This window comes from Bos mutus, chromosome 10 (assembly GCF_027580195.1).
Source record: "Bos mutus isolate GX-2022 chromosome 10, NWIPB_WYAK_1.1, whole genome shotgun sequence".
NCBI classification, from domain to species: Eukaryota; Metazoa; Chordata; class Mammalia; order Artiodactyla; family Bovidae; genus Bos; species Bos mutus.
Genome location: NC_091626.1, coordinates 12,122,871 through 12,145,974, shown reverse-complemented (window position 1 = coordinate 12,145,974; position 23,104 = coordinate 12,122,871). Strand labels below are relative to the sequence as shown.

At 35.8% G+C, this 23,104-nt stretch overlaps 1 protein-coding gene across 4 annotated transcripts in view; it reads left to right on the top strand.

Annotated features, from left to right (window-relative positions):
* Positions 1-23,104, top strand: part of DENND4A (DENN domain containing 4A) — a 126,732-nt gene that overhangs the window by 60,367 nt on the left and 43,261 nt on the right. For all 4 annotated transcript variants that reach the window (XM_070377303.1, XM_070377306.1, XM_070377302.1 and 1 more), the window contains 9 exons: positions 1,878-2,047; positions 2,938-3,179; positions 4,705-4,771; positions 6,188-6,246; positions 10,005-10,149; positions 10,407-10,582; positions 13,666-13,766; positions 15,488-15,706; positions 16,542-16,687. In XM_070377303.1, the coding sequence (XP_070233404.1) occupies positions 1,878-2,047; positions 2,938-3,179; positions 4,705-4,771; positions 6,188-6,246; positions 10,005-10,149; positions 10,407-10,582; positions 13,666-13,766; positions 15,488-15,706; positions 16,542-16,687 (1,325 nt within the window). The remainder of the gene's footprint in view (positions 1-1,877; positions 2,048-2,937; positions 3,180-4,704; positions 4,772-6,187; positions 6,247-10,004; positions 10,150-10,406; positions 10,583-13,665; positions 13,767-15,487; positions 15,707-16,541; positions 16,688-23,104) is intronic.

The window sequence follows — 23,104 nt, the reverse complement described above, 5'->3', positions numbered from 1 at the left end:
GTAGGCAGATTCTTTACCCCTGGCGCCACCTGGGAAGCCTAATATTTATATTAAATTTAGTCAAGTCTGTAGTTTATATGTAATTATATTTCAAAATAATCAGAAATATTATAAATAATTTATAATTTTTTAATGCATAGTTGAAATTTTCAGTTGCCAAAAGCCTCAAAATATCAAGTTATTTACAAGAAAGCAGATTCAGCTTTTCAAAAAATAAAATTTTAAAGTTAGTACTCTAGACTCCTACCTTCTTCTGCCTGTGATTTTCTAGGATCCACAGTTCATTGCTGTTTCTGTAGTTTCTTAAAGGCTATACCATTATTTCATGACTTGAGAAAGTAATGGACAGTTAAGTGTAAATCCTCATGAGATCAACTGGTTGGCTAGCATATAATTTGGAGAAGGCCATGGCAACCCATTCTAGTATTCTTGCTTGGAGAATCCCATGGACAGAGGAGCCTGGCAGACTATGGTCCATGGGGTTGCAAAGAGTCAGACATGTTTGAGTGATTTAGCAGCAGCAGCACCAGCATATAACTAGAGAATTTTAGAATTGCCTTGGACCTCAGTATATCTAGTTCATCTCACTTTATAAATGAGAAAACTGGAGACCTCTAGGTACACGACTTTTCCGAAGTCAAACAGCTATTAGTGGCAGACCAACCACTCATATTCCCAGTTTGTCATTTTATTTTTAACATTGTCTCATGATGGTTTCCACTTTAAGGATTCAAGCTTAGGAAACCTATTACTGTTTCTAGTCCCACAAAATCCAGTAAAAGAGTCTGGTCTTGAGGGTTTGTTAAGTAGAAGATACCTAGACTGCTTTGTCAACTAGTTTGTTTAACATAAAATCATATACCACTTGAAACTCTGTTTTCCTATAATCTGAGATTATTCAGAAGCTGGGCTTAAGTTGATACTGTTTTAAAGACATTGTAAACATGTGACTTCTATTTTTATGTATAATTTTTCTTGTATTTGTGCTAGAAGTCATATATATATATATATATATATAGTCCTATGGAATATCTGTTTTAATGTGTCAAAAAAAAAAAACAACCCTAAGGTAAAACTATCAAAAACTAGTAAAGTGAATATGTGCATATTGAAAATTTCCTCCCAAAATAGTATGTTTATATGCTGTAAGGTTGTGTGAACACAAAATGAATTTTTAGGAAAGTGAAAGTGGAGTCGCTCAGTCGTGTCTGACTCTGCGACCCCATGGACTGTAGCCTACCAGGCTCCTCTGTCCATGGGATGTTCCAGGCAAGAGTACTGAAGTGGGTTGCCATTGCCTTCTCTAGAGAATCTTCCCAACCCAGGGATCGAACCTGGGTCTCCTGCATTGTAGTCAGATGCTTTACCATCTGAGCCACCAGGAAGTCTGGATTTTTTTTTTTTTAGGAGTGTGTGCATATTTGTGTATGTTTCTTTGTGTGTGCTTAGTTTCTGAGTCATGTCTGACTCTTGGCGACCCCATGGACTGTAGCCCACCAGGCTCCTCTGTCCATGAGATTTTCCAAGGCAAGAAGCTGTAGTCAGTTGCCATTCCCTTCTCCAGGGAATCTTCCCCACCCAGGTCTCCTGCATTGCAGGCAGATTCTTCACTGTCTGAGCTACCAGGGAATAGTCTTTTCCTGTTTGCCTTACTAGCCTTTGTGGATGAAGCTTGATAAATATTAAGTAGTTAATATGACTAGTTTAAGAATTAAAATCCACTTGAATCCTATTAAAGCATTCAGAGTTACTTGGTGAACATATATAGTGTTTTAGTCTTCCAAATGTGTTAAATAATAAAGCATTTTAGCATCATTCAAATTATGAGCTGCTAAATTCAAGAGCTGATGAGCTAATATTTATTATTGTTTTTATAGGTCTAATTTGTAGATACCCTCAAGAAGATTACGAGTCATTCTCACTCCCAGAATCTGTTCCCTTGTTTTGTTTACCAATGGGCGCAACTATTGAATGTTGGCCATCAAATAGCAAATACCCCCTCCCTGTATTTTCTACATTCGTGTTAACTGGAGCCTCAGCTGAAAAGGTACTCTGTGTTTAACAAATGATATCTGCAGTTTTCTTGTACATTTTCAAGTCTTAAGTTTTATATGCAGTAACAATAGAAACAATAACTGGTTAAATTGGATCGATTATATGCACCTCTTTCACATTAAAATAACTGCATCTGGAGACATAGGAAAAGAAAATTTTCAGTCTGTCTCACATATCCAAATGCTTTTCTTGTGGATACGGCCAAAGATTTTTTTCATTATCAAATGATGATCCTGCATTGCTTCATTTTCTATGTTACAAAAGTTTTAAAGTAATACTAAAGACTTTATTAAATATGCAGTGCTGTTTAGACCCATAGCCTATTATCGTTGAAATGGACTTTGATAATCTTGTAGTGCAATATCTTCATTTTATATATTGGGAAATTGAGGTCTAGAGAAATTCAGTGAATTGTCTGAAGTTGAAATTTGTATTTCCTTATCTAAAATTCTGTCCTGCTCTCTACTAAATAATTATTAGGTGGGCCAAAAAGTTTGTTTGGATTTTTCAGTAGCATCTTACAGAAAAACCCAAATGAACTTTCTGGCCAACTCATTGTTTTCAGTCATTTTCTTATAGAGAATAGCAACACAATTGCTGTCACTCTTTATGAAAAAACTTAATTAAACATATTGTTTTCCAGTAATAAGGGGACCCAACAGTTGCACTGTGTAGTTTTGTTGTTGTCGTCATCGATGTTTTAATGTACTTCAAGAAAGCAAGAGCAATGTCTCTTCACCACTGTCTCTGGTACCTGGCACCTTGCCTGCCTCATAGGCATATAATGGCTCATAATAGCTCCTCCATTAAATATTTAACCAATAATGTGATTTGAGTAAATGATATAAGGCGTATTTATCAAATATATTATCTCTTTTCCAGGTCTATGGTGCTGCTATTCAGTTTTATGAACCATACTCCGAGGAGAATCTCACAGAAAAACAGAGATTTCTTTTGGGTTTAGCATCATCAGCAAATGAGAAGTCTGATAGTTCCAAGACAATTCACACTAATAAATGCATCTGTCTTCTCTCTCACTGGCCTTTTTTTGACGCATTCAGGAAGTTTTTGACTTTTCTATATCGTTATTCCATCTCTGGACCTCACGTCCTTCCAATTGAGAAGTAAGTTAGCAGCCTTCTCGGTTCAAAATTTGGCAGCTCTTTCCACTGTGTATGGTATATCTGTACTGGTAATTGAATGGGTTTTATTTGGAAACTAAATTTTTCAAGAGAAAAAAAGATTTGGTTGATTCAGTTATATAATATTTCTCTTACTATAACTGTGTGTGTTTGTATTCAGCTGCTTAGTATGTCTGACTCTTTGCGACCCCATGAAGTGTGACCTGCCAGGCTCCTCTGTCATGGGATTCTCCAGTCAAGGATACTGGAGTGGGGCTGCCATTTCCTCCTCCAAGGGATCTTCCCGACCCACATCACTTGCATTGGCAGGCGGGTTCCTTACCACTGAGCCATCTGGAAAGCCCCAATTAGATCTACAGTTTTGTTATTTTAGATAATTTTATTTCTGACAAAATGACAGAAATGTTTCATTTTTTAATATCTTGTGAAGTTTGGAGATCCTAATTGGAATTTTTTTTTAAAGGTTTTGTGATTCTTATTTTACATATAATCTGGGCTTATTTTATTCCTTACTGTTTTTAGATATCTTAGATATCATTTAGATATCATTTTAGATATGCAGAGGCCTGGCGTGCTGCAGTCCATGGGGTCTCAAAGAGTGGGACACGACAGAGCAACTGAACTGAACTTAGATATTTTGGGCTTCCCTGGTGGCTCGGGAAACCTGAGTTCGACCCCTGGGCTGGAAAGATCCCCTGGAGAAGGAAATGGCAACCCATTCCAGTATTCTTGCCTGGGAAATAGCATGGACAGGGGAGCCTGGAGGGCTACAGTGCATGGGGTCGCGAAGAGTTGAGCGCTTTCACTTTCACTTTAAATATTTTAGATACCATGCTCTTCAGATGTTTTCTATCCAGATGAAATTATCTCAGTTCTGCGCCAAGATGATTTGGAAATAGTTTACAAGCAATATAGAAATAAAATAACTCTTTCTTTAAAATGATTGTTTACTATTGTTTCCTTTTTCCTTTTCCATGGTGTTCAAAACAAAACCCATCAATCTATCTTTTTATCTGTCTTCATCTGGGGAAAAAGCCCAAAAAATCAGCAATAGAATTTTTAACCTATTGTTAATCGAAAGTATATTATTCTTATTTTAGAAATAGTTAAACTCCTTCATTTTTCTGAAATACTCAATGGTTGCTTCATTTTTAAAATAGGAGCAATTGACTAAAAATAAGTGTACTGCAGTACAAGAATTAGCTCCTTTGGTAATGTCCACATAAGGTAGAACTTACAGTGGCTTTTGAGACATTAATGACACAATTATTACTGGATATGAGAGAGTATTAATATGAAAATTTGGGGGCTGGGTTTATTCAGAAGGGACTTAAATGGTACAAATGATTTTGGTTGGTTGTTCATTTGTTTTTGTGGTAGCAGGGATTTCGAAATTATCGGTACACAGAGCTTTTGACTCAACATGAACTTGTGGTGACATGTTGACCTTTATAGCATATGGCATTCTCTTTGGAATCAATTAGGTTTTTGTTTGTTTGTTTTTAAGGCATATTTCTCATTTTATGCATAAAGTTCCTTTTCCATCTCCTCAGAGACCACGAATTCTAGTTCAGGTAAGATTTTCTTGATGTAAGTGCTCTATTGAATGATTATGGACTCTGTCAAAATGTAACCTAAGTATAACAGTTTTATAAGAGGAAAGAAACATCAAATGGAATCAAAAGAGAACCAGATGCTGCTTCATGCTGTAGTTTGGACCCTTATGATTTTATTAACTGCCTCTCAGCCAACATCTAATGTTTCCTCTTAGATAAAGGGTTGTAGACTTGAAGAAGTAGACAGCAGTAGACATTTTGAACACATAAAAAGGGACTGCTTTCCTAAGTTTATTCTTGGTATTTAAAACTTTTGCCTTTGGCACTTACTCCCTAAGTTAAATGTATTAGAATAGATGAAAGAAAAAGTTGTGTGTTTTCCTAATTGCAGGAAGAATTGCTCACATCCTTGTGACGGGAAGTTTAAAGTGAACACAGATTATTTTCCCCATCTCTTGTCCCAGTTGACTTTATCTTTCCTTTTTTGTTTATGTTTCTTTTTTGTTTATAATCTTGATATGTAAGTTGTTTTTCTAATCTATTTAAGCATTATTTTTGAAGTGATCTTGAGAGAATATTTCATGTATTATCTCTGTATGTGCCTTATGGTATTTATCATAACCCTTAGTGGACTATCATTCAAAATTAGAAATCATTTATAAATAGATATTTAAGATTTCTGTAAATATGCATAAAATTTAAAATGTAGATTAATTGTATTAATATATTGATACAGATAAAGTGTCTAGAAAAATATCATTTTGATAAGCATTGTAAATAGTTTGCATATCTACATATCATCCCAAGTTCCTTCTTGATATTTAGTGCCAGAATATATATATATATAGCACATTCAGGTTGCATACACATAAAAGATTTATCTTATAGCTGAAGTTGGCAAGTTTTTTCTATTGAGGACCAAACAGTAGATATTTCAAACTTTACAGGCTGTGTTGTCTCTCTGAAAACTGCTCAGCTCCGCTTTCATTGCACAAAAGCAGCTCTATGTAACATGTAAACAAATGTGCATGGCTCTATTTTGGTAAGACTTTATTTGTAAAAGCAGGTGGTCTGTGGATTTGCCCTGAGGCCATAGATTAACTAACCCTGGTTTTATGATATTAAATGAACAGTGTATTCTTTCAATGCAGGTTTGTTAAAATGGCATCAGGGAAATGTTGAGGAACAGAATAAAAGAATATGGTTTAAAGTAAGAAGAATTAGTAGTTAGGGCAGTCATCAGGACAAGTCATCAGGACATATTTTTTAGGATCTTAGTAAGTGATTTAGACGATTCCTATACCTGGTGCATGGGAATATTGAAACTTTATGGGCATCATCTATATATGTGTGTGTGAAATTTTTTTTACTGGAAGGTGGTGTTTTAAAGTTAATCTTTATATTTGAAATACTTTATTTCATATTTATTTTCAGTTATCACCACATGATAATCTGATCCTCAGTCAGCCTGTTTCTTCACCTCTTCCACTAAGGCAAGTAAAACTTCATTGTGTTTCTCTAAATGTTTAGTGTAAACTAAAATAGCGTTCAAGTATTTTCTCTCTTTCCTAGGGAAAATTGCAAATGTTGATGGAAATACTTCTCATCTAATTGTTTCTTATTAAATTTCTTTTACTTAAAATTTAGGTTAAAGTTCTTGAAGAACACAGAAAAACTTTTACAATAGTGTTTGGTATTTTGCATATCCACTTAACTGTGATCAAGTGTGTACAACTGTTAATGCATAAATGAGTACATATGTCTATAGTTTATGAAAACGATTGTTTTTTAGCTTTAAATATCCTCTGAAAAATACTCATTTTAAAATTAACCCCCAAATAAAAAGTTACTTATAAATACTAGCCCATGGAATAGAATAATGTATTTCATCACCTTAAAAGTTCAGAGATTATGAAATACTTTTTTTCTAAAGTATCATTTCTTGATATTTAATTAGCCATGTACTTTTTCTAGCAGGGAAGTAGTTACAATATAATTAAGTTATTTGGTGGCACATACCTAAGGGAGAACAGCTGCCATCTTTGACGTTAATTTTGTAAGAATTGCAGATTATTTCATCACCAGGTCTTGGCCCTGGGTGACCAGTGTTTTCTTAACCTTTGTTTGAACTGAGAATAAACTAGAAATACTGAGACTACCAAGAGACTTTTTTTTTGGTAATGACTTTATTGATACATAATTCACATCCCATACAGTTCACCTAGTTAAATTGTACAATTCAATGAATATATTCAGTGTTCTGCAACTATGACTGTAATCAACTTCAGAACATTGTTGTAGCTCCAAAAAACACCTGTATCTTTTAGCAGTTACCCTCCCTTACCTCTACCATCCCTGCAAATACAAACACACAGACACCCTCCCCAGCCCTAGGCAACTGCTTATCTACTTCTTTCTCTACAGATGTGCCTGTAATGGACACTTTGTATAAATGGAATCATATAACAACATTTTGTGTACGCATTGAATTCTTTACTTGAACATTATCTACATGGCAGATCATTTTATAGAAAAAAACAGATAAATTTTCATTTTCCATATTTAATACAAGGCAGAAGACGCAGATGACTTCAAAACCTCATAAAACTTCATTGTTTTCATAGTGTGTTTCGGATGCAGCGTTTTCCCTACAAAAGAGCAACAGATCAGATCAGATCAGTTGCTCAGTCGTGTCCAACTCTTTGCGACCCCGTGAATCGCAGCACGCCAGGCCTCCCTGTCCATCACCAACTCCTGGAGTTCACTGAGACTCATGTCCATCGAGTCAGCGATGCCATCCAGCCATCTCATCCTCTGTCGTCCCCTTCTCCTCCTGCCCCCAATCCCTCCCAGCATCAGAGTCTTTTCCAGTGAGTCAACTCTTAGCATGAGGTAGCCAAAGTACTGGAGTTTCAGCTTTAGCATCATTCCTTCCAAAGAAATCCCAGGGCTGATCTCCTTCAGAATGGACTGGTTGGATCTCCTTGCAGTCCAAGGGACTCTCAAGAGTCTTCTCCACACCACAGTTCAAAAGCATCAATTCTACGGCACTCAGCCTTCTTCACAGCCCAACTCTCACATCCATACATGACCACAGGAAAAACCATAGCCTTGACTAGACGGACCTTTGTTGGCAAAGGAATGTCTCTGCTTTTGAATATGCTATCTAGGTTGGTCATAACTTTCCTTCCAAGGAGTAAGCATCTTTTAATTTCATGGCTGCAGTCACCATCTGTAGTGATTTTGGAGCCCAGAAAAACAAAGTCTGACACTGTTTCCACTGTTTCCCCATCTATTTCCCATGAAGTGGTGGGACCAGATGCCATGATCTTCGTTTTCTGAATGTTGAGCTTTAAGCCAACTTTTTCACTCTCCACTTTCACTTTCATCAAGAGGCTTTTGAGTTCCTCTTCACTTTCTGCCATAAGGGTGGTGTCATCTGCATATCTGAGGTTATTGATATTTCTCCCCGCAATCTTGATTCCAGTTTGTGTTTCTTCCAGTCCAGCATTTCTCATGATGTACTCTGCATAGAAGTTAAATAAACAGGGTGACAATATACAGCCTTGACGAATTCCTTTTCCTATTTGGAACCAGTCTGTTGTTCCATGTCCAGTTCTAACTGTTGCTTCCTGACCTGCATACAAATTTCTCAAGAGGCAGATCAGGTGTTCTGGTATTCCCATCTCTTTCAGAATTTTCCACAGTTTATTGTGATGGACACAGTCAAAGGCTTTGGCATAGTCAATAAAGCAGAAATAGATGTTTTTCTGGAACTCTCTTGCTTTTTCCATGATCCAGCGGATGTTGGCAATTTGACCTCTGGTTCCTCTGCCTTTTCTAAAACCAGCTTGCACATCAGGAAGTTCACGGTTCACATATTGCTGAAGCCTGGCTTGGAGAATTTTGAGCATTACTTTACTAGCGTGTGAGATGAGTGCAATTGTGCAGTAGTTTGAGCATTCTTTGGCATTGCCTTTCTTTGGGATTGGAATGAAAACTGACCTTTTCCAGTCCTGTGGCCACTGCTGAGTTTTCCAAATTTGCTGGCATATTGAGTGCAGCACTTTCACAGCATCATCTTTCAGGATTTGGAATAGCTCAACTGGAATTCCATCACCTCCACTAACTTTGTGTGTAGTGATGCTTTCTAAGGCCCACTTGACTTCACATTCCAGGATGTCTGGCTCTAGGTCAGTGATCACACCATCGTAATTATCTGGGTTGTGAAGATCTTTTTTGTACAGTTCTTCTGTGTGTTCTTGCCATCTCTTCTTAATATCTTCTGCTTCTGTTAAGTCCATACAATTTCTGTCCTTTATCGAGCTCATCTTTGCATGAAATGTTCCTTTGGCATCTCTGATTTTCTTGAAGAGATCCCTTGTCTTTCCCATTCTGTTGTTTTCCTCTATTTCTTTGATTGATGGCTGAAGAAGGCTTTCTTATCTCTTCTTGCTATTCTTTGGAACTCTGCATTCAGATGTTTATATCTTTCCTTTTCTCCTTTGCTTTTCGCTTCTCTTCTTTTCACAGCTATTTGTAAGGCCTCCCCAGACAGCCATTTTGCTTTTTTGCATTTCTTTTCCATGGGGATGGTCTTGATCCCTGTCTCCTGTACAATGTCACGAACCTCAGTCCATAGTTCATCAGGCACTCTGTCTATCAGATCTAGGCCCTTAAATCTATTTCTCACTTCCACTGTATAACCATAAGGGATTTGATTTAGGTCATACCTGAATGGTCTAGTGGTTTTCCCGACTTTCTTCAATTTAAGTCTGAATTTGGCAATAAGGAGTTCATGGTCTGAGCCACAGTCAGCTCCTGGTCTTGTTTTTGCTGACTGTATAGAGCTTCTCCATCTTTGGCTGCAAAGAATATAATCAATCTGATTTCAGTGTTGACCATCTGGTGATGTCCATATATAGAGTCTTCTCTTGTGTTGTTGGAAGAGGGTGTTTGTTATGACCAGTGCATTTTCTTAGCAAAACTCTATTAGTCTTTGCCCTGCCTCATTCCGTATTCCAAGGCCAAATTTGCATGTTACTCCAGGTGTTTCTTGACTTCCTACTTTTGCATTCCAGTCCCCTATAATGAAAAGGACATCTTTTTTGGGTGTTAGTTCTATCTTTAAAGTTGAATATATAATGTGAACTGTAACCCTACCCTAATCATAAACTTTTAAAAATTATTTTGTATAATGAGATTTTGGATCTCTATTTTTTAAATTATATCTCTTTGTTTGGATTTACAGTGGTGGCAAGTTTTCAACACTGCTCCAGAATTTAGGCCCTGAAAATGCTGTGACACTCCTGGTGTTTGCAGTAACAGAACATAAAATTCTCATTCATTCCTTACGGCCTTCCGTGCTTACCAGTGTGACAGAAGCATTAGTGTCTGTGAGTATCACAGTTTCTTCTTGGCGATCAGTTTCATTTTAAACTTAATTATTCATAAAATTTAAAGCTATTTCAATGCTTAACTAAAATCCAGAGTGTAATGAATTTTAATTTTCTGACCATTATCACTAATTGTAATTATTTAACAAGTATTAAACTACTTTAGATATAAATATTTAAAAGACAGTTTTCTATGTTGCCAATGAATTATGCTTCAATGTTAAAACAGCTAAATATTCTTTTATCTTTTATCCAAGATGATTTTCCCTTTCCACTGGCCATGCCCCTATGTTCCTCTCTGCCCACTGGCTTTAGCAGATGTCTTGAGTGCACCATGTCCATTCATAGTAGGAATTGATTCAAGATACTTTGATCTCTATGACCCTCCACCAGATGTCAGTTGTGTTGACCTAGATACCAACACCATTTCTCAGTAAGTTTGTTTCAGTGATTCTACATTCTGTGATTTGCAACTTCGTAGGTTTTTTTGTTTTTTGTGTTTTTTTGGTATATTTTGTGATAATAACTAGAATTCTTTTGAGCTATATTTTTTTTTATATTTGGGGTTTTTGCCATCTTTGAATCAGTTCTTACTATACTTTGATGAGATGGATTTAGTGTACTAGAGAAGGTTTTAATCCTCAGATATTTAAATATTTAAGAAATATTATAATCTTATGCCTTAGAAATTTATGTAAGGAATGTAAGGATTTTATAATTTTCTCTCTCTTTTTTGAAATAATATTTAAGTTGTACCTACTGTAACTATATAGCTTTTCTTTAATTCAGTATTTTCTCTTGTGTCCTTTCAGTTTAATCATACTTAAGCTCTTCAGGAAAGAGGAAATTGATGCAATACCACATTGCATCCACAGGACGTACTTAAAATAACTGCGAGTTACCCTGTTAATAAAACCCCAAAGCTAGTTAGTACCTTTTACAGTTTAATTCTTCAAATGTTAAAGTAACATCTCTCTTTTTTGGCCAGTTGTTAAATGTTACATGATATAATGTTTTTAAAAATTGAAATGCAGTGTTGTAAATAAGTGTATACTGTATCTATTATTGTAATAAATTACATTTCCCTTCTTTTTATATTTAATTTGTTAAAATAATTTTTTTCTTATTTTAACTTTCTGTTTTGATCACTAATGAGTTAAAAAAGTCAAAAAAACATTGAGTTGTTTGCACTCATCAGTGGTCTTCCTTCTTGGTTTTATCGCCCTTTCAAACCTATGGGAGGACTAAAACCAGTGAACTAATCACTTTCTACTTTCCTTTATCCTGAATTTCTGAAACCTCAACCTGAAATTTGAAAGAAAACTCCTGAATATGAAATTTGTTGTTTCCTTTCCCCTTCTCTGACTCATAAATACATAAAGAACATGTTACGAATGTCAAGTTTCTGAAGGGAAATTAATATCTGATAATGTACTAGGCATAAAACTGTATGCATAGCCTAAGGTATCTTTTATTATTCTTTGTATTTTGTGAGGTAGTTTTTACTAAGCACTCTGCCAGACAAATAAGAAAACCAAAACTTAAATTTTTAAGTAATTTATCAAAAGGCACATAACTTATACTCACAGGACTGATTTTGAAAACATCATGGTATGACTCCATAACTAGTACTTCGTCCACTAATTATTGGCTAACTAATTCTGTAATAGTAATCTTATAAATGGAACTCACCATGAGTAAAAATGCAAAAGGTTGTCATAGATTCAAACTTAGGTACTAGATAAAGCGCTTCTCCTCAACTAAGTTTTAGAGTGATGCTATCAAGGGCAAGAGGAGGAAAATTATGTGAGTAAATAGGTAGTAGTTCTATGTAATGAAATGATACCAAAATATTGTTCATTGATTTATGCTACAGACATCTCAAGTGTCCTTCCCTCCCACCTTTTTTTTTGGCTAGGCACCGGGAATAAAAAAACAAACCAAATACATTCCTTTCTCTTAAATTGCTAATAATCTAGCAAGGGACACACAGTGAATGCTAAGGCACAGTGGGAGTGCTGTGTTTGAAACTTTCAGCAAGAAAATAATGCCAAGTATTTTTACATTGTGTTCTCACTTTAATACAGGGTTCTGTAGTCCTGTTCACATTCTCAATGAAATAAAATCTCACAGCAGGACATCTGCAGTTTGACCCTGCCCTGTCTGTATTTTTTTTCTCATTGTGGAAAGATAGGGTAGATTCCAAGACAATTCTTTGTCAGCTTAAGCTTTCCCATCCACTCGTTTTTTCTTTGTTTAGTTTGTGGAGTTTTATTTGCGCTTTTTGTTCTGTGGGAAATTTAGGGAGCATTAAAAAAAACAACAGTTCAGCATGTTCCATTTAACACCTGCACTGTGTTGTTGAGTTTGGTGGTTAGAACATAAGTGATTTACTTTTGTTCTCCTTTTTCTCTACATTTTTTCAAGTTTCCTAAAATGAGTGTTTATTGCTTTTGAAATAGTAAAAAGTTTTAATAAATAGAGAATGGAATCAGCAAAGTTATAGTTAAGTCCAGAAGCTTTACCACGTTTTATCACCATGCTCTTTTCTTTTTATGTTCCATCTATAGTTTAGGGAGCAACTGTGTGGTGATAGTTGTGATAAAGCAGATGACTGGAGTTCATCATAGAAACAAAGATATCAGTCAGATATCTTCTTCTATAGTTATAAAAGTATTTGGGGATGTTATACTTCTTTCAAATAATCTAACATTATAGATTATTTCTTTTCTGAAAGAAACTAAATTTTACTTATTTTTTAGGGAACTAAGAAACTAAATATTGAATATATCAAAGTATTTTGATAAGGTTTATGGATCCTTCGGTGAACTCCAGGAGTTGGTGATGGACAGGGAGGCCTGGCGTGCTGCGATTCATGGGGTCGCAAAGAGTTGGACACAACTGAGCAACTGATCTGATGGATCCTAAGTTCACTGAATGTATTCTAGAGTGCTTTGTCTTAGAGTCTATAAGAAAAAAACAAAACAAAACAAAAGTCCCAATAGGAGGATTTCCCCAATATTTAAGTGTCTAAAGACTCTAAATGAGCTTAAGGGTAATGTGTGCAGGCGCGTATGTTCAGTCGTGTCCGACTCTTTGTGGCCGTATGGACTGTAGCCCACCAGTCTCCTTTGTTCATGGGATTTTCCAGGCAAGAATACTGGAGTAGGTTGCCGTTTCCTCCTTTGGGGGATCTGATGACCACCACATTAAATTTTGGAGTGATTTTGCACATGACCAGTGCAAGTGGAATTGACTCAGTATCAACATAAGTATACGTTTTTGAGCTATATTTAATACAAAGTTCTACCCTCAAAATAAAAATTAATTTTACAACGTTAAGCAGTCCATTTACACCTGAAGTATTTTTCTCCTGTTAACAAGAATATTCTGTATGCTTTATTTTCATTCAATGTGTTTTCTCTTTTCCCCTTTTTATGAATAACAGGTATATACCTGCCCCACCTCTCCCCATGTTAATCTGACAAATATATTATTGTTATCATTTAATCTCAGAACTGGTGACAAGAAAAATGTAGCCTGGAAGATACTTCCAAAGAAACCATGTAAAAATCTGATGAACACACTGAATAATTTGCATCAACAACTGGCAAAATGTAAGTGTATAATTTAATTAATGGAAGTAATTTAATCTGAAGAAAAGTCTCCAATTACTTTGCCTTACTTGTTAAAGGATAGTTTTATCTAAAAGAAAATTTTTTAGAATAAGCATTAAAGCAAGTTTTTAGAAACCGAATGGGAGATTTTATGAAGTTTATATCATAATAAAATTCAAAAAGAGGTTAAGGTGGTTATTTTCAAATACTATGGAAAAATACTAGTTTCTACTTATGTGTTTTCTTTGTACATAAAATAGAAAGTTAGTTTTGAAAGTCTGAGACAGATGGTTTAAATTACATTAGAAAATGCTGATGATTTCCATGGGGTGGGAGCATGGTCATATGCTTTTCACCTTTGGTAGATCTTAATGCTGTGGCCTACCTCAAATAATTTGACAACAAAAGTTTGCCAAAAGCATTCAGAAATTAAAGTGAAAATTGATTGGCATATTTCAGTTCAAAGCTTACATAAGAGTATCTTGATAGTGATCCAGAATTACCGATAAAAGGAATTTAAGCCTTCAATTTATCTAAGCTTCTTACTGTTTTATAACAACAGTCCATTCAGGGTTCATAATTTGATGCTGTTGTATGAAAAGTGGTCAGTAATGATGTAGCAATATTTGAGGTTCTCATTTATGCATTAAGTGAAATATAAACATGGGAGGAGGCCTGCATCCTCAAGAGTTCAGGGCACCTTAGTATTGTTGGAAGGAGACACAGGAAAAGACAGTGTTTACAAAGCAAACCTTACAACAAGTAGATAATTCAAAAGTGGCTCAAAGTACTGGGATATGAAAAAACATGACATCAAGCAGAAAAAAATTTATCCTATGGAACAAATAAATTACATATGGAATTCTATTTAATCTACTTAACTGCTTTCTAAAAGTTCATGAGCTTCTTTTGAATAGCTGAGAAGTCCAGCAGTTTTTATGGCAATATTCAAACATTATTAAAATAAGTGAAATAGCCCATCCAGCTCTACTGAAGGGCAGAATCCAAAGCTTAAAATTACAGGCTTAAAAAATACTGATATTATTTAGGATTATATATCACTTTACAGCTTCAGAGCACTTTCACATACATTCTTTTGTTTTTACAAATATGGGGATAATAAATTTGAGGGAGGTAGCTTGTCAGATATCATACAGTTAATAAGGATGAAGCTAAGATTAAAACTTAGGTCTTCCATTCCAGTGCCCATTTTCTTTTTTGCTTTCTTAGACAATAAGAATGTCACAAAAACTTCCTAAGATGACTTATTGTTCCTCGTATTTTAAAAAGTTTTTACATTTTGAAGCAATCACAAACATTGTTCCTTTGACTTTTTGAGAATAGATGTCCGCATCATCTCCAAATGGAATGTATATTTCCTACCAGCCAGTACATTCTCCTACGTCACTGCTGTATGCAATAACCGTGACAATCAGGAGATTAACATTGAGCATTGCTACCGTCCTTAGACCAATTCCAAGTTTTAGTGTATGTTAAGGAGTTATGTAAACAATGGTTGAAGTAGCTTGAGCTCTTTTGAAAACTCAACACATTTATTATTTTTCTTTCAAATTTATTGAGATATAATTGAGATACAGGACTGTGTAAGGTGTACAGCATAATGACTTGAATCACATATGCAACAGATTTATAATTGATACCATTATGAACCTTAGTTTTGACAGTTCTGGAGAAAACATTAACACTGTATTTCTTCACAGTACAGCAGAGACCAAGAGATGATGGACTTATGGACTTAGCAATGAATGATTATGACTTTAATTCTGGAAAGAGGTTGCACATGATAGACTTGGAAATCCAAGAGGCATTTTTGTGTTTCATGGCCTCTATTTTAAAAGGTTATAGATCATACTTAAGACCAATAACTCAAGCCCCATCTGAGACAGCCACAGATGCAACTTCTCTTTTTGCTCTACAAGGTAAGTGATTATATAGTACTACAGCTTTCATGTTATTGAGCTTAACTTTGTGATGATTGCTTTCTGGGTTAGTAACTCATATTTCGGAGAAGGCAATGGCACCCCACTCCAGTACTCTTGCCTGGAAAATCCCATGGACGGAGGAGCCTGGTAGGCTGCAGTCCATGGAGTCACGAAGAGTCAGACATGACTGAGCGACTTCACTTTCACTTTTTACTTTCATGCATTGGAGAAGGAAATGGCAACCCACTCCACAGTGTTCTTGCCTGGAGAATCCCAGGGACAGGGGAGCCTGGTGGGCTGCCGTCTATGGGGTCGCACAGAGTCGGACACGACTGAAGCGACTTAGCAGCAGTAGCAGCAGCAGCTCATATTTATTAATATGTACTTGTCTATTTCAGCAGTATGTGTCTGTCAACTCAGTTGGTAAGCCATTTCCATAGAATTAGTTATTTCTCAGGCACATTAAATACAATCCCAGTAGCAAATACACAGAAGAGACTGTTTGACAAGTACCACTGTACTCTGTTGTGTCACAGTGTGTTAAGATACTGATGCTTTCAGCTTTCAGGGCAGCCAAGCAGTGTCGGGCAAGCATAGGAGCCCCTGGGTTGGAGGATTTAAAAGATTCCTTTCAAAGCAATAGGTTCAGGTTCCTTTCCTATTGCTATCTTTGTCAGGTCATGTCTCCTTCAGGAGTCTGTTTCTTTTTCTGCAAAACAGTAGAGTGTGGAGGGTATAGATGACATGTTTGATCTGGTTCCTGCTAGCTCAAAAGTTCTCTGAACCTATGAATGTATTATATATACTAACATTGCAAATTTATGTTGAACAGCTTTCTTAAGAAGTCGGGACCGGTCACATCAGAAATTCTATAACATGATGACCAAAACACAAATGTTTATTCGCTTCATTGAGGAATGTTCTTTCGTCAGTGATAAAGATGCAAGTCTGGCGTTTTTTGATGATTGTGTAGATAAAGTAAGTCATATAGTATGTCTACAGTGCCCTAACTTATTTTGTGTGACTATTATAAATGTTTTGAGTTACAGTTTCTATTTATAACTTAACCAGCTTTTAACAAAATTTTAATTAATTCCATTTAATCACTGACCCTTTATTATGAAGGTTTTGGTGGCCTCCTAGATGTTATGGAACTTATAACTTTGCAGGATTTTACTAAATTGTGAGTTTTATTTTAGCAACCATGTCTGTAACCCTTCCTGTCCATGTATAGACTAAGGAGATTTTATCCAAGTCTGTGGACCTCTAACTTGAGCATCCTTAATTTTCACCTCTCCTTTTGGTCTGAAGTGGATTGTCACACACTGAGAGTAGGAGTAGAACATAACATTTCACCTGAACATTTCTACAATTTGGGAGTGCATTTGTAGCATAAATTAAGTGAATGGATTCTATTACATTCATCTGTGAAGCCTTCCCTTCCCCTGTAGTCCACTGTCATTAGTGAGGCAGAGCAAAGTGAGTATTCGTGCTGGATAGAGAGGAGCTTGGGGAACAGTGCCCCAGAGAGGGGTGCCAGAATCTGAGTGGGTGAAGGAGGAGCAGCTGAGCATGGAGTGTTGGAGCCCAAGACGGTGAGGAGAGCTTTCATCCATGCAAGGGTAGCATGGGGGAGTCAGAGGACGAGCAGGATGAAGAGAGTGTCCATGCTGGAGGACAGACTGTTCCAAGGGGTCAGAACCTAAACAGGTAGGTTCATGTAGACATGAGGACAGCAGAGAGTGTCAGAGTCTAAGCAAGGCAGAGTCTGAGTGTTCCCATTGGGTGGTGCCAGCAAATGAGGTATCAGAGTTTGATCTGGAAATTAGAACATGTGAGGCATAATTGATGTGGAAAAATACTGTTTCTGGTGCTGATAGAGAGTTGACAAACTTAAGAAGCCCAGAAATAACCACCCTAGTCCTTGAAATGCTTTGCTTTGCTTGCTTAGTTGCTCAGTCATGTGCGACTCTTGAGACACTATGGACTGTAGCCCACCAGGCTCCTCTGTCCGTGGGATTTTTCAGGTAAGAATACTGGAGCAGGATGCCATTTCCTCCTCCAGGGGATCTTCCCAACCCAGGGGTCAAACCCGAATCTCCCTGCATTGCAGGTGGATTCTTTACCTGCTGAGCCATCAGCAAAACCCTGAAATCCTTTGGAATAGGGAAAAGGTGGATATATGCCAATATTTTCTTAGAACTCAAAATTCATTTTCTCATAGAAACACTGATATACATGGTGACTGTCTGTAGTTCAGATGGTGCATGGCTAGAGTGTTGTGCCAGAAATATGTATTAAGTTTCTTTTTGGTGGATTGGTATTCTAACCACCATTTAGAACAAATTTTTAGAGTCTAGATTTATTGTAATAAATATATAAATGATAAATGCACTTTTGAAGTGTACAGTTTGATAAGTTTTGGCAAATATAGATTTCCATGTAACCATGACCCCAAAACATAGAACATTTCTATCACCCCAAAAAGGATATTGTTTTTTGGGGAAATTCATTTTTTGTAGTTTGAATAACCTATATAAATAAGACAGACTTTTAGAACCCTGCTTTTTTTGTAAGCTGAGTTCTGCCTTGAAATCCTGTTTATTTGGAGACGTAACATTATAGCTCCTTGATAGTTTTGTCTTCATTGTAGCATTATACTAAGAATGTGCTTTTCAATATTTTAATTAAATTTTTAAGTTTGCCTTTTTTTGGTGCTTTTAAAATTAAATATTAGTAGAAAGAATAAATAAATAGAAAAGGTGTACAATGAATAAAAGTATGCTTTAAAGAATTTCTCTAAATCCTTTTTTATAGGAATAATTCTGTTGGTTTTTTAAATAAAAATGTTTCTGACTAACATGCTCTTTGAATGTTTTTCCTCTGTAGTGCTTGGCTTCCTCTATGGTGCTGAGCTTCCCTTGGGAACAATGGCATATATTAATAATTGGGTAACAATTGTTCCTTGTGCCAAGTCAACTGAATCATAAGGGACCAAATTAGTGACAGCGTTTGCTAATAGCCTGCTTTAGCCAATAAATTTATGAATCTACATAGGAACACTGAATTAGTTGGAAGGATCCAATTAGCAGTGCAGAAAAGAAAATCTTGTATTGTTCCCTTTGACTTCTTGCTCATTTTGTGTATCTTGCTTTCACAAGTTTGTATTTCAGCTAAAAACTCATATAATGATATCACATGGTTTTAAAAAATTCTTACAATATTGTAAGACATACAGGATTTATAATTTTGCTAGATACTTAGGGTATCATGTTTGAAGAAGGATATTTTATTACTGAAAGTTTCTGTATTGTCTAGGATTTTCTTTTTTAACTTAAATGTATTTACTTTAATTAGAGGCTAATTACTTTACATAATTGTATTGGTTTTGCCATAGGATTTTCTGAAAATAGGTTACTTACTATTTAGTTGATAAAAGTTAGTGTGAAGCATGATTGACTTAAAGAATATAAATTCTGAGAAGTCTCAAAAAAGGAACAACCCAATTAAGTGTATAATTATTGTGTCTAGGCAGATTGTTTCCCTAAAATGCTCTTTACCTATTCAAAGTCTGGATCCAACAAAATATCACTTACATATAGTGGATTCATATGGTACTTAAGAATTTTGATGATTACTAAGAAAGTCAAAACTGGGAAATTTACTCACTAAAACATAGTTACTTGTATTTGCTTTATTATAATTCAAGGAACTCTTATTAGAGAAAATAATAAAATGTCAAAAATTCAAAGTGGATCTTTTTCTTAGTTAAAAGTGATTTTATTTGTGATATCATAAAATATATCTTAATAGAGGTTAATTGCATTCCTAGTATTAAGCAGAACTCTCTGAAATAGTAAATAATTGTACAGTGCTGTTACTGTTTTTCATATTTTAATGGCATAGTTTCAGTGCATTAAGCATAGAAAGTCAGTGATTGCTTTTAATGGTTTTTGAATATCAATAATACTTTTAAAATAGACATTCATATGGGATTATTCCTTAGCTAAGTGACTCTGAGCTTAATTTTTTTTAAGTGAACAGATCCCCTCTGGCAGTCTGGCTATGAAAACTAAATAATATCAGATATTCATTAAGTGCTTCAGCCAATCCTTCAGCCAGTCAATGACTAACATTGAACAAAAATTAGACATATTGCTCTTTTGATCTTAGCCTATCCAAACAGAAAACATTTGATCAACTTTAAAAAACCTTGAGTGGGTAAAGCTGACTAGGACTAAGAAAAACAATATATGAGAATTATTTGTGTTTCATTTATGACTAATTTGAAAGCCATGTGTTCTTTTTCTTCACATGATTGTATTTTAAATCCTTACAATCTGTTCCTATAGGATGGAGCTTAACTGAAAGCAGTTTGTGTAACAAATAGTCTGGTAAGGTTTTTCTTGGTCTCCCAAGCATCCCTCTGCAGTGTTTTCTGAGCATATTAATGTCTTGTGAAAAAATACGAAGAGAATATGAAAATTATTTTAATTTTATCCTGCCGTGGGTGTTGGATTTCTTTTTTCTCCCAATAGAGACAGATGTCACTATGTTTTCCAAAAGACAGAAATGCCCAACTGATAAATGAAGCATTTATTACATGGTAGTTTTTGTAATGTTGAAATGGGATTTTATTAGGAGACAAGCTAAGGGAAGTTATCCCAAGGTACTGAATTTACAGAGCACAATTTTAATATTTTAGTAGACTTTACAATACTTAGAGCAGTTGTCCATGTCCATAGGTTTTTTCCTATGCAAACAAAGGGACAGGTCTGACAGGGAGAAGCTGATAAATAAATAAAATAAAAATTTTAAAACACCTAATGCTCACAGACAGACAGTTCTCTTATAATATTCCATTATGAAGACCGGAGTGGTTGGTTTCCAGCTTCCTTTCCAGTGTCCTTTGGTATTGGTTGTAACCTTTTTATTGTGGTTCATCTCTTCTACTTCATTATCACTGTTACTGTTATAATTACATTAACCTCTTTTCATCTACATAAAAATGTTTGCGTATCATATAGAGCTTCCATCTTCATTCTGGGGTTGCCCATGGATGCTCTGGGGTTGCCCATGGACAGGACTAGAAAAGGTCAGTTTTCACTCCAATCCCAAAGAAAGGCAATGCCAAAGAATGTTCAAACTACCACACAGTTGCACTCATCTCACACACTAGCAGAGTAATGCTCAAAATTCTCCAAGCCAGGCTTCAACAGTATGTGAACCACGAACTTCCAGATGTTCAAGCTGGTTTTAGAAAAGGCAGAGGAACCAGAGATCAAATTGCCAACGTCTGTTGGATCATCAAAAAAGCAAGAGAGTTCCAGAAAAACATCTACTTCTGCTTTGTTGACTACGCTGAAACCTTTGACTGTGTGGATCACAACAGACTGTGGAAAATTCTTCAAGAGATGGGAATGCCAGACCACCTGACCTGCCTCCTGAGAAATCTGTATGCAGGTCAAGAAGCCACAGTTAGAACTGGACATGGAACAACAGACTTGCTCCAAATCTGGAGAAGAGTACGTCAAGGCTGTATATTGTCACCCTGTTTATTTAACTTACATGCAGAGTACATCATGTGAAATGCTGGGCTGGATGAAGCACAAGCTGGAATCAAGATTGCCAGAAGAAATATCAATAACCTCAGATACACAGATGACACCACCCTTATGGCAGAAAGCGAAGAAAACTCAAGAGCCTCTTGATGAAAGTAAAAGAGGAGAGTAAAAAAGTTGGCTTAAAACTCAACATTCAGAAAACTAAGACCATATCATCCAGTCCCATCACTTCATGGCAAATAGATGGAGAAACAATGGAAACAGTGAGAGATTTTATTCTGGGGGGCTCCAAAATCACTGCAGGTGGTGACTGCAGCCATGGAATTAAAAGATGCTTGCTCCTTGGAACAAAAACTAGGACCAACATAGACAGCATGTTGAAAAGCAGAGACATTACTCTGCCAACAAAGGTCCATCTATTAAAGCTATGATTTTTTCCAGTAGTCATGTATAGATATGAGAGTTGGACTATAAAGAAAGCTGAGCGCCAAAGAATTGATGCTCTTGAACTGTGGTGTTGGAGAAGACTCTTGAGAGTCCCTTGGACTCCTAGAAGATCCAGCCAGTCCATCCTAAAGAAAATCAGTCCTGAATATTCATTGGAAGTAGTGATGCTTAACCTGAAACTCCAATACTTTGGCCATCTGATGCGAAGAACTGATCATTGGAAAAGACCCTGATGCTGGGAAAGATTGAAGGCAGGAGGAGAAGGGGATGACAGAGGACGAGATGGTTGGATGGCATCACCTACTCGATAGACATGAGTTTGAGCACGCATCAGGAGTTGGTGATGGACAGGGAGGCCTGGCATGCTGCAGTCCATGGGGTTGTAAAGAGTTGGACTCAATTGAGCAACTGAACTGATCTAAACTGGTGAACATTATATCCTTCTAGGGACACCAGTGATTTCCAGTTATTATTGACATGTTCCTAATGTTGTTTTATGAAGTAACAGAAGTGTGGAAAATAAAAGGGTGGAAAAATTCTATAAGCTCAGTGCCCTAATATCCATTTTACATTTACTTTCAATGTTTTTTTTTTTAACATAATTGTGATTATTTCCTAATTTTTTACATAACCAGATCTTATAAACCTTTTTATATTGCTGCCAAATCTCTAAAAAGTAATTTTTTATTGTTTGCCACATTAAAATAGCATAGTGTAAAAAGTCAAATGATTTTACAAGGCTTAGGTCCCATTTTTTTCCCACCCCTAGTTTCTATTCTCAGAGGCAACCACTTTCTCTTTTAGCTATTTCATCAGTCATTTACTTTAAGATTTCCAAATAATGTCTTGTTATTGCTGCTTATTGTTTTATATATTCTCCATTAAGGTTGTATCTACTACCATCACCAAAATTCTCCCATAGTTGGTCAAATGGTTTGCAATGTTGATATTTTAATTGATATTTTATCAATATACCTGTCTGAAAATTTCACTTTGTATGCAGTCACAGATAGGTCATATGTATATACTGTAATTAAATTTTCTTTTACGTATGGACTTTGTTTTCCCTAATGTTAATAATTGCTATATTTCTAATTTTGTGTGTACTATTAATTCATCTCTAAGCTCTTCTATGAAGGTAAAAAATCGAAAATCTCAGTTTTTCTAACATGTCATATAGTCTATCAGTTTGTTTTTTTTAATTCTTGCTGGAGCTTTCCATCTTTGTGTTTCAGTCTGAACTGCTTTCTAGACTGTCATCCTAGGATTTTCCTTCACCATCATCTTGGGAATTGTACTGACCTCTCTTCAGAGTTGGATCCCCAGCTTTCTGGCTTCAGTAACTTCCCTCTTGGTTTATTTCCTTGTTATGGTGAATCACAGA